At 40.5% G+C, this 16010-nt stretch overlaps 1 protein-coding gene across 2 annotated transcripts in view; it reads left to right on the top strand.

The window, feature by feature from the left end:
- The first annotated feature begins 1336 nt into the window (after window positions 1-1336).
- The window catches only part of efna5b (ephrin-A5b), an 89579-nt gene continuing 74905 nt past the window's right edge, over window positions 1337-16010 (top strand). For both annotated transcript variants that reach the window (XM_017412419.3, XM_017412418.3), the window contains exon 1: window positions 1337-2120. In XM_017412419.3, coding sequence (XP_017267908.1) covers window positions 1996-2120 — 125 coding nt within the window. In that variant the 5' untranslated portion in view covers window positions 1337-1995. The remainder of the gene's footprint in view (window positions 2121-16010) is intronic.

The following is a 16010-nucleotide window of genomic DNA, read 5'->3' as shown; positions in this document are numbered from 1 at the left end:
TTAGATACTTGTTTACATTACCAATTCTGAATTTATCATCTCACTTTTAAAACCCATTCACAACGATGTTCCCGGATTATTGCGCCTAATAGTCACAAAAGTTGAAGAAATATTTGCCATTAAAATTAATTCACCCTAAAATAACCCCTGGACATTTCATGGGCTATATATTGTACTGTCAATTTCATAAAGGGGATTCTAGTCTTAATTTAGGACTGCTGTTTAAAGTTTCATCCCTCCCTTTTAAATCTTTGAGGACAGACTCGGTTGGCGCACTACAACTTGAATTTGTCCCTGTCTGAATCAGGGACCCACCACTGGAGGCGTTTGGGCGCGCTGGAGCGGCACCCTGGACCCCATCAGACCCCCTTAGACCCCATCAAACCCCCTCAGACCCCTCAGTTCCCCTCATCCGCATCACCTTCTCTCAGCATTGTGCTCTCATGGAGAAACTGTGGCCTTTCTGTCGTTGAAAATGTGTAAAATCAGAGAGACATGTCAATCTGTGTTCATTTTATTAGCTCTTTATGAATAAATTTGTAAAATTGCTGAAAGTTCATGACCTCGGTGCGAGTCGTGTTTCTATGAAACAGTGGAGTCCATGTGTTTCAGAGTGAAGCTGAAGCCATGGTCTTTGTTGGTCCGTTGAGTCCGTTTGCATGTAATCAAATAGCACCGAGCGTCCTTATCTGTCCAATCTGACAGAGGAGAGTCTAAAAGCGCTCCCTGTTCTGCGCACCTCTCTCCTCTGTCCCCGTCCAACTCTACCTTCCTGTAATTGAATTACTTCGGTTTAAGTAAGGGGGGGGGAGCTTAGCTCTGCTCAAGTTACGCCCATTCAAATCATTTCAAACCAATGGGACCGTCCCCCGCTCGGCCGTAACCAAACCCACTCTCTCAGTCGGCGTCTGGAGCTGCCTGCCTGCTCACCGTCCTGCGCGTCCCGGCGTCTCTCTGAGCCCCAAACACAGGGAAAGACAAGAGGAGGACAGCGGACCACATGGGAGATCCACGCGGCGTTTTTTCAGTCCCCGCACGCTGCACGATGGCTTCTATATGAGGAGGACACTTTGGAATGTGGAGGTAAACAAGCGTCTCCACGGTGAGAAGCGCGTGAGAAACCCCATTCCTCTCCGTCACCGAGCAGGACTCCTCCCCACCTCGGCCCTGACACCTCCGCCACATCGCCGCGGAAGGAGGATGACAGTCTTTGCCGCGCAGGAGACGAGAATCTAACACCCATCTTCCAGACGCGGACCGGCTGTGCGCGGCTTCAAAAAGTTGCCTGGAGAACATGGACATCTGACGTGCGCCTCACAGCGTCATTGGACACATTTGAGCACCCCCCCCCCTTCTTTTTTTTTTTTTTTTTGCCTTTTTTTCCTCTCGTTTTTTTTTGCGCTTCATCACGTCCTGGTCTGACTAATCTCCTGCGCTTTCGGTTTGGAAGTAACAATAAGTGTTCGGCTTTGTCACTTGCCCTGACACACAGGCTACACCCAGAGGCTCAGTGCGTGCTCAAGGTGTTGGGGGGGGGGACTCTCTGCCTGTTGTGCTGCGCATTTGTGGTGCTGATCTCACTGTTTGTGCATTGGAGGAAAAAGAAAAGGGGGGGGGGGGAGATATTCTGTCACGGATTTCTCCAAGCTGACATCCTACAACAAACTAAATCTTATGATTCATCTGGACCATTTTGCTCCGCGTGAGAGAGACAAAAAGACAGCGACGCGTTGTTGTTTTTCTGTCACTTTCCGTGTCTGTCACCCTGAACAAGTGTCATCTCAACTGTCCCATTGAATGAACACGGCTGCCTCTTCCCCTTCGCCTTTTTTCCTCCCCCTCTCTGTTTGATTTGCTTCACATTCATAAAGCTGCAGCAGAAACGCATGGCCACATGTGACTGAGACTCATCACCTGTCCCGGTTGAAGCGCCCGTAGACTAACCCGCCTGACCCGACCGACGCTGAGGGGGAATACGAAGTTTTTGCCGTAGTGATGCTGCATGTGGAAATGGTCCTCTTCATCTGCCTGGTGCTCTTGATGTGCGTATTCAGCCAGGAGCCCGGATCCAAAGTGGTGGCCGACCGCTACGCCGTCTTCTGGAACCGCACCAACGCCAAGTAAGTAGCCGCGCACCGGGCGGGTTTCACCGGCGCAGGGTCGGCGACGTGTCCGTCCCCTCTGGATGAAGCACGGGATGAGTGCGCCAGGGGGGTATTCCTCCCCTGGACGACACCGGGAGGACCGAATGCCAGACACAGTAGCTACATTCTGTGGCAGAGAGGATAGGAAAAGGAACAGAAAAGACAGTTTTGGTCATACTTTGAATTTGCGCACAGTCAGCGCGTCCCCCCGAGAAACAAAACTGTGCGCAACACGGCCTGCTCTCAGCGTTTATGGTCCCGGCTTGCATCGCTTTACCTGCTGCCAGGGGAACCTCCTCAGCTGTAGAGTCAGATCTGAATTATCTTATTTATTTCTTCACATATATATTTCTTCTTTTCTGTTTGGTGGACTCGGTTTAGATTGATAACATCCAAATCTAACTTTAGTCCTTTTCGGGGAAACTTCAAACAGTTTCAGATCAACACTTGTCCCCAAAGTCAGTTTACCTTCAGTATGTGGCCACTGATTTTCTCGTTTTAGACCGAATGAACTCTTCATTTAGTGAACTTCAGTTGTAGGAAAATCAAAAAGCTCAAAGCGGCTCAGAGCTGTGCGCTGTGAGGGACAGCTGATGTCTGCTTGTGTTTTCCCGTGTTTTAATGTGACTTCCTCACTTTCTATGGCAAACTTTTGCTTGTAACTGTGGCCAGAAAATCGGTTTATTGTATCAGTAAATACAGTTCAGTTTTTATATAAAAAGCAGCAAACTAAACACTTTAAAGTAGAACTGTATAAAAACCCAAACCTGTTTCTGAATAACAGAGACGCAAAAATTAAATCTCAAATCAAATATTAGTTTGTTTGTGTTTCAGACTTGTAATATCTTAAACTTTTTCTTTAACTCATAAACTAATTCTGGAGTCATTATGTTTGGAAACAGATAAAACTGTAGGTAATCAGATTTGATTAATTGGTTTCTGGATAATTTAATAGGTTAAAAGGTTTTGTTTGCAACAGTGCAACATGTAGTTCATTGTGATGAATCATATTTTTGTGCTGAAAGGAATAAAAAGGACATTTATTGTGGGCTTTCAACTAAACTTTTAGTGAGCTGATAAAGTTATTTACTAAATTTTTATTTGACAATGCAAATAAATTCTGAGGTCACCAACAGGCTACTGTTGCAGGAGTGTGTTCAGCAGCACACGATTGGCTTACATTTGTCTTTTTTTTAAAGGTTTACCCATAAATACCAACATGCAACTTTCTTTTTTCTAAAATGGATAAAGATTCAGCATAAAACACATTTACAAACTACATTTACTATTTTTGTACGTTGGCCACAATGATTTGCCTAAAGTCACATTTCTAATCTCGTCTCTAATTTTAAAGAGTCAAGAAGTTAGGAACAGATTTTTTTTATTCTTTCTTTTTTAATTTATATTTAAATAGAAGAATGTGTTCAGCATAGAGTAAAGTTAAACAAAAACTGTTCAGACAGAATTTTGTTTGGTGGTGGAAGTGATCAGCTGCTCAAAAAAACCTAATAAAATAAGTTCAAACAAAAGTTTCTCAGTTGTGCTCCAATCCTGATTGAGAAACCTCTGCGCCGTCTTGAGTCAACCTCCTGTAAATTGTTCATGTTTGTCGAGACAGCATTTCCCACTAAAGTCCCTTATGTAGTACACCGTACAGCCTTGTTCCTCGGCTTATTAAGTCTGCTGCTGGGAAAGGAGTTTACTGAGATCTTTCACTCAGCTGCCAGTGGCACTTTGTATTTGTTGAATAAACTCTTCCAAGTGAGCAAAGCCATTAATAACACGCGCTGAATTTGTTACACAACTATTTATGTTGAATTTGAAGTTTGAGAAAAAAACACAATTTATTGCCTGAAACAATTAGTGGTCGGAGTCTAAACGGAGGTCTGACTGTAAGCTCTCTGCTGAAGTCGGAGGCAGGGTGTAGATCCTCGGTCTGATATCCCGTAGACCGTGACTGGTGTGGTCTTAGTTCCTACCCCAACTTACTATTTCTGATTATTATACTGGCCTACTGTCTTCAGTAGAGGCAAACACAGTTTGGGGTTGATAGACATGCTTTCATTAGGCTGCATTTTTTTTTTAACAACAACAGAAAAAAAAAAGAAAAAAGTTTGGACTTGACAGGCCGCTCAGTTAACTTGATCCCTTCCAGATGTGCTGACATGTTTTCTGATTTTCAATGAAGAAGGACAAAGTTTATTTAAAAAAAAAAAAAACGAGGTTTAAATAAATCTACTGTTAATCTCGGATCTGGCCCTCTAACACTGACTCAGGGCAGAGAAAACTATCATTGTGATCCTCTTGTCTGTGCTTTTCGTTTACTTTCTTTGAGATCCAGTAAAACCAGAAATACACAGTTTCCTGAGCCTTATCTGTTTCTGTGGCTCGAACTCGCCTGAGGAAAGGAAGCAGGTTTTCATATAGGCTTCAGCGCTCTAACAGTCACTCTGTTCTACTTACTCTAAATAGAGTTTGTTGACTCTAACCCCTGCAGGGCTGAAGCAGAAAGCCAGAAAGGTAACTTTAAATCAGAGAGGAAAACGAGCGAGAGGGAGAGAGGGACAGAAAACTCGTCTTATTGATGACTCAGTTAATAAATATTGAGTCTCCTTCCTTCTGCATTAGTCTAGAAAACTGGTGTGGCACTGTAACTTTTCTGCCTTTGTTCTGAGGCTTCACAGTCGCTGGAACTGCTGCTGCTTCGAGAACTTAACAGAGAGCGCTTAATTGAAAGTAACACGACATCTTGTTAACATGTGATGTAAATGATTATTTCAGTGCTTCGGTTTTGAGTCTGTCTCTACATTCTTTGTGATTGGAATATGATTCGGAACCTTTTCTTAAAATAACCTACAAAAACCTCCATTTGTTTAAACCTCATAAAACTGCACTTTCTGCACACCCTGAAAAATCACCTATCTTATATAATCTGTCATACTAAAGCTTTAGTTTTGATTCAGTTTTGTCCTAAATCATGTTTTGATTTTTATTTATCATACCCAACATGGATGTTTCAGTATGTTGAACCACACGGGAAGAAGTTTTGTAGAGGAAACCTTCAAGTGAGAACAAAACTTAAATCTGAGGGACTCTTAAAAACTTTTTGATATCTGCTCCCAAATGTTCAACTACAATCAGTGTAAAGTTAAACAAATCAAGAAATGACCACACAAAAGCATGCTTCAAATTATTTGCCTGTATTTGGAAAGCTGTGTAAAGTTTAATTTGAACATGGATTTAAAAAGTTTTACTGTATTTGTCACTGGCAGACACATTAGTGCTCCTACTTACAGCTCAGACTGTACTCAGTATCAAAGAGGAATTTTAGATTAGTACCTTTCGTGTGAAATGCAGCTTTTTTCCAAGTTATGTTTGTTTGTTTTTTGCATTTTTATATTTTTTTCCCAAAGATTTCCTGTAGTCAGAGTTAGCCATATTGTTGACCATTGTGGATACCTTTGTCAGTCTGGAGTGTTGTTATTTGTGCAGACAGTGCTCTGGTTGTTTCTGTGCTGTTTATGTGAGTTTTGGTAGAAACCGAGGTGGTGGTCCTGGCTGTTTTGTTGGCTTCAGTCCAACACTGTTTCACAATTACAGCATGGGACCAGGAACTTGCTACTTGCTTTATTACGCTGAGTAACACCTTTTTTTTCCCCTGTCTTTCTATAAAAGTTCTTTCATTTTTATTGTTAATAGGAATTTCAAAGACACTTAAGAAATATACTGATTAAAAATGAGTTGTGAATGCTGGTTGAAAGACGTTTAAGAAATCTCAACTTCAGTCAGTTCAAAAATTGCATTTCTGCCCTCTGCTATCCCATTAATGCTTTTTGCTCGTGAGCGTTTAGACTAATAAAGGGGCAGACAAGCGGACTCTTAACGATGTCTCAGTCGTAACGCCAAAGAGGCGACATTTCCCTTCCACTTTCCCTCCTCTCTGCCCTCTCCTTTTCCTCATATTCTTTTCCTGATTTTTCCTCCCTGACTTTTTTGCTTTTCCTCTCGTCGTTTCTTCCAGCAGGCATGGAAAATGAACAAATACAATTAGATATTTTCGGAGCCCCTCCACAGCTGATGTCGGAGAAAGACGCACAGAGGTCAGGCGCACTCTGAGCTGAGCAGAGAATAAGGTCACGCACACACGGCAAAGAGTAACGAAGCAGAAACCAGTAACTAATAACTCTCCTTGAAGGGGAAGGTGTTATTAACAAAAACAAAACAAGAAAGCCTGATTCGGTTTCATTCATGCATGTTTCTCAAGGTGATTTGTAATTTTCTGTGTAAAATGTGGCAAAAATGTAATTTTTTCTTAAGATGCTGCCTTCTGTTGCAATTTTCACTTTGATGTTCTTTAAATTTTCAATAACTGAAGACCTGCAGTTTGTGCCTGTGGTATCAGCTTGCTTTTGTTGAAGTCAAGTCTTTGTCTCTGCATGTTTTTGTGTTTGAACGTGTCTGTGTATTTATGTGCATCTAAATGAACAATGTGCTTTGTGGACATAATAGGGCTCGCTTTGTTCCACTCGTATTAATAGATACCAGCATAATTACATATTTTTCTCTTTGCATGGTTATTTTTGTCATAGACCAGTGGTGCTTCCATACACGTGTGTGGAAATGCTGACCCTAACCTAAAACCCACAGTGAAAAGTTAGTCTAGGTATCTGTTTATTTCAGTTATTTTATTTTTTTTTATTTTTTACAATATAAACTTTATATTAACTTTTATTTACAACAGTCAACATTCTAAAAAAATTTTTTTAATTCACTTTGTCTTTATGTCAGCTCATTGTTACACAGACCTGCTTTAGGCTCAGTTTTATTGTTTCCTTTGGCTGTAGTCACCTTCCCTTGTATTTTTCCGAGTTACTTAGTTCTTGGTAATGACCCTTTTGTCATTTTTGTTATGCCAGTGACATTGAAAGCACAAACCCGGGCCAAACGGAGAATAGAGAGGACGTAAACAGAGCCAGGCGGAGGCTACTAAAATTAAAACGGGACACGATGGAAGAATGGCAAACTGTAATGACAGTGTTGCACATTATAATTCTTTTATTAGGTTTTAATGGCACTTTGCGTTTTCTTACCAGACCTGTAAATGTGCTTTCTGTTTAAATTATTATTTTTTTCTGTTAACTAGAAAATGAGCCCAGCAGGCAGTAGTCAATGCTTAGTCAATGTGCTTGGCAGAGCAGCTGTTCTTCAGTGCACAGTAGAGGAGGAAGGGGGGGGGGGGGACTCTTGGCCATGACCCTTGTGTAGGTGCTATGCGGTGGACAGAAGCAGCCCTGTCGCCAGGGGTGCCTGGTGCTCAGGCTGTAGTCTTGGATATGCTAATCCTGTTGAAGGAAGCCTACAACTGGACAGAAAAGAGATTCCTTGTGGCTGTCTCTGTGTGTGTCAACTGAAAAGCATTTTTTTTTTGTAAATTGAATATTACTTAAAGCTGTTCTTAAAGCTTACATGTAAATAATACATAGTTTTTCTTTCAACCTTTTTTTTTTTTTTATTCGCTCAAACACAAGAAAACTTGTTTGCTCATGACTAAATTAATGTTTCTCAGCTTGTCTAAGATTAACAGCATTAAATTTGTTGGAGCCATAAAAATATCATTGTCGGTTCAAAAATTAGCTAATCTATCAAAGAGCAGTATGACTTCTTTTCTCCGCTGAGAAACTACAAAAATATTGAATGGCAGCTTCATTTCAGTTGCACGTGTTTTCCTCGCTTGTCTGGGGAACCACATATTAATGTCCGGGTTTTTGTTTTCAGAGTAATCACTCCAAGGTCAGATCAAGTGCTGAAACTCTGCTATCAGCCGAGCGATCTGTCTCTTCGCCCCCTTTTCAAACCTTCACTCCACGGGGGGAAAATTCTATAAAGTCTACTTGGGTAAGATGAAGTAATAACCATTTTATGCAACAACCACATGTGCAAATCTTGATGGGAGACTTATTTTCTGGTATGAGAATGACAAAAATAGTGTCCCCCCCCCCCCTCATTAGTGACCTTCGTACCAGAACCATGTTAATTTACGAGTATTTTTACCGTCTGTTCTCATTGCCTTTGATTTTACTCAAAATATTAGTTTTTAAAATGGTTTTCTTCTTATTTTTTAACGTTGCCTTACTTGGTTTCTTTATTTACTGTGAACCTGTATGTAGATTTACAATAAATAAAGTACATTAGCAAAACAGAAATGGGACAAAAATACACTAAACGGCTCACGTTTCATTTTAAGACTCCTTAAAAAGAGTGATTAGCAGTTTTCTGAGGGTCCAACAAGAGTGGAGTAGTCCAACACTCTACGCCAGGAATCTTGCTATTCTGTGTCATAGCTCCTTGTTCATGGCTGAAAATGCCGCGACCATGTTCTTCTTCAAGTCCTCTGCTCCCTTCTGTAAGATGGAGGCTTGGAAGCAGCTGTTACTTGGTAAATCTACCCCCCCTAACCAGAGAGGGGCGCTACTGAGAGAGGACTGACAGCCTTGTGTGCCATCTGCTCTCAACCAAAATCATTTTAGGTCTACAGCTGAAACAAGAGAGGCACACCTTTTCTTGATTAAAAAAAAATATATATACATTTTTTGTATTGAAATTTGTTGACCTAATTAATAGTTATATTGTATTTATACAAACCATATCACCATGCAAAGCCCAAGAGAAATGATGGGTTTCAAAGGTCAAAAAGGGTTTCAAAAGGTCTCCTTTTGTCACCGTTCATTATAGAGAGTGTAAAGTATATTTTACACATATATTTGACAGGAACAGTTGAGGCCGTTCAGTTTTTGACAGCCACGTTTTCCACAGATTATTCCATTCATGGTAGGCTGACTCCGGACCGTACACTGCGTTTTCCTTATTTTCCTTATTTAACGTGGTGGTGGGGGTGGAGGGTGCCGTTGCGGGGGAGTGACTGGATGTTTTTCTAGCTGGGCAGCAGTGTAGAGAATAGATCCCAGAAGAGAACACATCTCCAACTTGTGAATAAAGACCTAATTGACGGGTTGCAGCTAGTTGTAAATGACTCATGAGGTAATTTGTCTTCACAGGCAGACTGAGAAACACACATGAGTAGTTGTGTGGTCTGTTTTTCCTTCAGACTTGATACAATCTGCTTGTTTTTTAAGACTCTTATATGCCACCTCAACCCCTCCAACCACCACCAAAAAAAAAAACCCAACCAAACAAAAAAAGCAAAAAAACCCACACATTTTAGTCAGTAACATGCTACTTTTTACCTTTTTAACTGTCTAAGTTGAGTATCTTCCAATATCAAACACAGTTTCTTATATTTTCTGTGAAGTGAAATCTGGTAAAAAGGTCTTTGTGAAATTTCCACCAGTGTGATGATGTTCCACTGACCTGCATGTAAACAAAGAGTCAGAAAATGTCACCTTCATTTTGTTCATTTTTTGGGTTGTGGTGAGACCTGACAATAAGTTATTTGCGTTACAAAATTTGAAAAAGACAGTAGATAGAAATACAAGCAGCTAATAACCCCTCATACCCCTCACCCCTGAATGTCGGGTTGTAAGACTGAAAGGCGGTCATTGTTCTGCTTTCTCTGTCCACGGTACATAGGCAGGACTGAAAGTAATGCATGCGTTTTAAGTAGAGGGAGAGAAACGGGGAGGGTAAAGGAGAGGAGCGAGGGAGAATGGTGTGAATAGTAAAAGGAAAAAGGGGAGAGCAGACAGCTGAAGTTGTAACCCGACAGAAGAAGGGAGGAGAGAAGCAGTATAATGTAAGAGGCAGACATGGGGGAGGAGGCTTGTAGGAGTGAGGGGTGAGAGCAGGAGGACTAACAGAGGTGGCATTTTCACTCATTTCCAGCTTCTCGTTGCTCCCCACCATCCACTCCCTTCTTGCCTGCCCTTGTCAAGGTTTAAAGATGCATGCAGCTTGCTGGCTTGCTGCCTCCCTGGTGGTGACCATGGTTGGTTTGTTGGTTGTGTTTCTCCAGGGGGACACACTCTGCATCTTCACCCTGAGGAGATGTTGTCTTCACGGTTCGGGTTTAGTGACCCTGGGGTTGTTTTCTACAGAGATAGGATTAAGCCTGCAGGTTTAAAGCCATGCTTTGTTTCCTCTGACAGCGAAGACTGCCACACACAGGGTTGTGTTTACATGGGGGGTAGTGCAGTGCTACTGAAGACTAAGTTGCATCCTAACTATTGTGATACATTGCATGCTGTGCCCTTGAAAGTGTGTTTCCTACTGAAAAGCATGTATCAAAGTCAGAATGTGAAGACGTTTGCAATGTAGCAGCTTAATGGAGGGTTTGATTTCAAAAAATGCTGTAAAACTGCTTTGGAGACAAATTGGTACAATAGGAACAAGTTGTTTTCGTCCTGAGATGCACTTTTCCTCGAAGGCCATAAAATGACACTTTTTTTCTTTCTTTTTTTTTTTAAATTGCAATGGATATTGTGGATAATTATGCATGATGGTAATTTAAATGATAGAAGAAACAAATCTTTTTGTTTTTTCAAATTGCTTTAGTTTAAAAGGAAGTAATAAAACTAAATTAAAATAAATTTAAAATGTTTTTAAAAATCTGCCTAAATCAACTTAAGCTACTACTACAGATGCAGTAAAAGCTCTTTTTGCTGTTCTCTCAGCTCACAAAAAAACACATAACTTGTCTGATGCATACTCTAAAAAGAATCTGGAATCAATCAGTTAATATATCTTAAATGTGTTTAATGCCAAAATATGTCGAACATCCTCAGTGGAACTTGGCTTTGATACTCAGACAAGCAAGTATTTGGTGCTCATTAGGTGTCCAAGTCTGTGTGTTTGCTTGCATGTACCCGTGCACAGCGATTTGCATGCATGTGTGAGATTTTAAATGCTTGCATGGTTATCCTGAGCTGACCTCTGCTTTAATGAAGCAGCAGAAACACGGACCTGCTACTATAGTAGAGCGCAGCACTATTCTTGACCCATTTCTCTGAGCCTACTCCTCGGAGAACTGATTCATAGTTTTCCCATTTTGTGAAGTTGAACTGTGAGTGTGTGTATTTGTGTGCGCGCATGTCTTTGTTTCTGTGTGGTGGTTTGTATTCATGTGTGAAAGTTCGCCCCCCTCCCCTGAAGAGAAAACGATTGATCCCCAGAATGTGTAATAAATCTCATCTTCACTCCGTCCTCTCATCTGTGCTCATCTTCGACTGGTCAGGCTTACTTTCAACATTATCCCACAAGCAAATATGACACCCCAACTAATGCACACATATAAACATTTACAGTACACCACCCTGCTTTGGAAGGCCAGTTCATTATTTCTTTAGTAAGGTTCGAGTTGCAGGAGATGTGGTATTTATTCAGCTTGTTTATTTTCTTCCTCTGAATCAGTGAGCAGTGAGCTTTGGAGTGCAGCAGCCTTTGAACCGCGGCCTATCCCATGACTGCAGCCTGGGGTATTAACCCAGAGCCACTGAGAGGCTTAAAAAGCCATCAGCTCATTGTCCGGAGACACAAAAACCCCTTCCTCTAAAATCTCCCCCTCCATCCACCTCTTCTCCTTCCCTCCTTCCCTTCTTTCTTAAGAATGTCTTGAACTGGCCTCGGCTGGCATTCAAATTAATCAGTTTTAAGGTTCTAATGAGATAAGTGAGACTTAAGGGGAGTCCCCAAAGTGGCCTAAGCCCACCAGATAAACAGAGGTGATGAGCACAGCCTATAGCCACATCCTTAAGAGTGTGTGTGTTTTTACTCTTAGATTGTTATGCATACAAAAGTTTTTTAAGTCCCTAATCTCTCTGTGAAGCTCTGGAAACCAAAACAGCTAACCCGGGTTTATTGAGGGGACAATCAACACCTTGCCTTGTAAAAGATGAGGTGATGAAGGGAATGGGTTTTGATGATTTTAGTTGGATTTATTTAAAGGACTGAGAAGTTACTGAACTTTGTGCATTCAAGATATTTTTTTTTCTTTTTCCGTCAGTACCTCCCTCCTTTGTTCTAATCCTCACACTTATGCCCTCTGCTCCTTATCCTTCAAAGTATTTCAGGAATATAGGCCAGTGGGCTTCCTCCCACTCCTTCCCTCCTCCTGCCATATTGCCCTCTCTGTCTCGTCCTTCTTTCCAGTGTCTTTCCTGTCTTTGGGATTACCAGATTTGTAACTGTACTGTCGTTCGGACTTAGGGTCCCGCTGAGGTGATCGGGCGTGCTCACAGTCGGCATGAGGCTCAGTGTTGTGGCTGTAGAGGATGATTGACAGTTCCTGCTCCTTTATTTTCTTTTAAACCCCCTCCATACTCCTTTTGCTTTTAGAAGTGTCTGTTTTTTTCCCCCTTTTCCCAGCTGTGTTTGGGTCAAGGTTTTAATTTTATGTTTTTTTTAATTTGAAAAACTTAAAAAAACCTGCAGTCATTAGATAATGTTCACTAAAGCTTTAGGTATGTTATTTTTATGCAAAATTAAGAATTTGTAATAACCTGCTCATATTTTACCAAGGGGATAATCAGATAACATCATAAATAAAACCTCTGTTTTACAAAACACACAAAGAAAAACACCTTTTGGGTTAAATTACAACGATTTTGTTTTTCTTTCTTTTTTTTTTTTTTACTTGTCCTTTGTTTTTAATTATGTTGGCTTCTTGAAAACTGGCTTAGAGAAAAAACAAACAGTTTTCTCTCTTGTTCGAGTTACCGTGTAACACATAGTTTGGCTAATCTGTTCAGTGGAACTACTGGAGTAGCGCTGTGGCGGGAGGAGTCCCCAGAGTTCAGTTTCACCTGCTGTTCTGTTCCTCGGGGCCGCAGGACTCCGAGACCGGAGACATTCCAGCCAGGATTAGAGCGAGCATGTCAAACGGAAGCTCAAATAGGGGGAGCAAAGTGGCTAACCCCCCCTCTCCTTTTTTTCATGAATTGGAATGACATTTGGCCTGGTTGTTTTTGTAGTAAATATGATTTTTAACTTTTTTGTGTATGTGTGTCACACTTTGTTTTTTTTCCTCCATTCAGATTTTTGATATTAAAAACAAGGTTAGCCAGGTAAATTTAAATTAATTTAGGACTGAAGTGTTTTAATTTATTTTTAATGTTTAACAACTAAACAAATATTGTTAAATGAAAACAGCTGCCAAAAAATGCAATAAAATGCAACAATAATTCATATGCTAAATTTATGCTCTTTTTTTTGTGTTGCTTTTAACTATAAAATATTACTAACCTTATTTAAACAATATTGTTATACATTTGTGTATATTCTAATTATTATTAACATTATTTCCATGATCATAATAAGCAACTGAAGGTTTAAAACACAGGTAATTATGTGTAATTTTCGTTTCCTAAAATGCCTGACAGTTTGCGGTATTTTTCATTGAGGTGTGGAGATGAGTTAACCTAAAACCCTGCAGGCAAATAACATGCACCTTATTCCTCGTATTAGATAGGCATGCGTGCTTCGGTTTGTTTGGATGGAGTGATGAAATATTTGTTACTGTTTGTGATCCCTAAGAAGAGCCGCACTTGGGGGGGAAAAAAAGCTTTTGCTGTCGAATCATAATTAATCAAGTCAAGGTAGACATGTTTAATGCTTGCTGGTGATAAAAGGTTTCTCTCCCTCTCTTTTAATCTTTCTCACGAGTTGACTTGATGTCATTTTAATTAACCTTCCTATTTATCCAAACTATCTTATCTAAATGACTTATCTTTTGATTAAAGCAAAAAGATTCATAATTGCTGGCATGACTGTACATGTTTATTTTAATCACCTCTGCATATATTTGAAGATAAAGGTTCTTTGTAATCTTAAAATTTTATAAATACTGCTGAAATAGTTCTGAATTCAGAGTTTTTATGCTAACAAAATGACAGGTGTCTGTTGAGAGGCCCATAATAGTATCGGACTTGTCAGTCCATGAGTGACTTGGGGTTTGCAGAAACTTTAATAATGCATGGTAGCCACACTTTTTATATCCCCTCTCTGGGATGTAAAGGGCTGTCTGTACATTAAGTCTAGGTCAGATTGTGTCTACAGTTGTACATTAGCATCACAGTCTTCCTGCCTGTATCAGTGTTGAGAGGAACATGGCATGAAGATGGTTGAATTATTCACACTCATAATCGGCCTTTATGTCCTGCTGCCAAGACTGGCCCCACTGTTATTCTAGTGCATAATTGATAGTGCTCAGAAGTGGAAAAGTTAGAATAGCAGAAGTAATGCGAAGCGAAAGTGTACTCAGGCAGCACAAGAAGGAGAAGAGCGGGGGGTAGCAAGGGGGCAAAAGAGGGCTAGAGGTGGGCCCCAATAGGAGTTTTTACACTGAGTTTGTGTTAGCCTTTACGGGGCTTAGGTCCAGCTAGCGTGAGGATCGCGTGTGTAGGCCAGCCAGACTTGACGTGGGGAGGGGAGTGGGATAAAAGGGGGATAAAAGGATGTGGGAAGGAGAAAAGATGGGGATCCAGAGTAACAAGGCCTGACACTGAGCTGGCCCAGAAATTGGTCTTTTTCTCCCCCAAAGTTATTTGGAGCTCCATTAGAAGCTAATGTGGATTTAAAATGGAATTTTACTGAAGAGTTTAGTTTGAAATTATGAAGGAGAAGAATCGTCACAACGGTTCTGTGCTGTAGGATTTAGTTTTTCTTATATTGGACCCAATCCAGCAACTTTTTTTTTTTTCTTCTTTACTTTGTGCTTCTTGGGGCAAGTTAGACAAGCACTGACATCACATTACAACTGTGTGATACTATGATCAATAAACAGCAATCCCTCAGAGAAGAGCAGGAGTTGGCCTGAGTCCAATAGTAAAGAGAGGCCATCTGTTAAAGAAACCGTCAAACTCTTGACTTTATTAAAAGACTATATCAGAAAACAGAAAAAGATAAAAAGTTAGTAGATGTCATTTTAATTAACCTCCATACTAATCCATATCTCTAAATAACATTGTGTGTTTTAATAGTTTTATGTTGATGTGATATTTTTGTTTCTCATGAATTCAGCCTTGTGTAAATTATATTTCAGATTGCTTGAAGTGGGGTTATAAACAATTATTATCTTGCCTGTTAAACTCCATTTCTCCAAACTGAGGTTGTTCAGATAGCCATCTACAACAGGTAAGATATTAATTGTTCATTTGTTTTCCACAGAATCCCGTTTTAAATGATTCAAACAATTCTCTTAGTTGATTGGAGCTGTTCCATGGAAATTTGTCTCAGGTGAAGGTGTTAACCTAGCCCCAGGTGCAGTCTATTTAACACCTCTGTAACCCTTTACAAAGCCGTGCTAACTGCTGGCTAGCTCTGCCTTTTGTGCTCCATAACAAAGCCCTTTAGCTTCTAATAACACCACAGTGCTGCCAGTGTCAAGAGAAACCTGAGATAAGGTCCACATCAGAGAGTTGGTGGGAACTGTTTAATCCGCCTCTCGAAACCAAACCAACACACAACAGGCAGGGATCATGTTTGGCAAAGTGGCTCGCTTTGATGGAGGGATCGAATGGTGCGAGTAGGAGGAATGATGATGACGGAAAACAGAAAGGCGGCTGAATGCTGGTAGTCTTTTTACAGAGCTGTGAAAGAACATCTGGAGTACAATACAGGGAGTTGTACTGGGTGTGTGCTCACTCATTCATACATACATGTATCATACGCAAACAGTGTCACGACAGCGTTGCGCGTTACTCCCTTTATAATCAGTTCTTCATCCAAATAATTGTCTTTTTGTGCCTCTGATCACAGTTAGTTGCTCAGTTAGTTCAGTTAATTTAAATCACAAAAGGAAAGACTAAAACAAATGATCAAATGTTGTTGTATGAAATCTTTCATTAACTTTAAAATGAAAACTTTACATCTAATCTATACCTACATATATATTTTGACAGCATTACTTTGGCAATA

Source organism: Kryptolebias marmoratus, linkage group LG1, assembly GCF_001649575.2.
Source record: "Kryptolebias marmoratus isolate JLee-2015 linkage group LG1, ASM164957v2, whole genome shotgun sequence".
Taxonomy (NCBI): Eukaryota; Metazoa; Chordata; class Actinopteri; order Cyprinodontiformes; family Rivulidae; genus Kryptolebias; species Kryptolebias marmoratus.
Note: the sequence above shows the minus strand (reverse complement) of the source record. Positions and strands in the feature narration are given on the sequence as shown.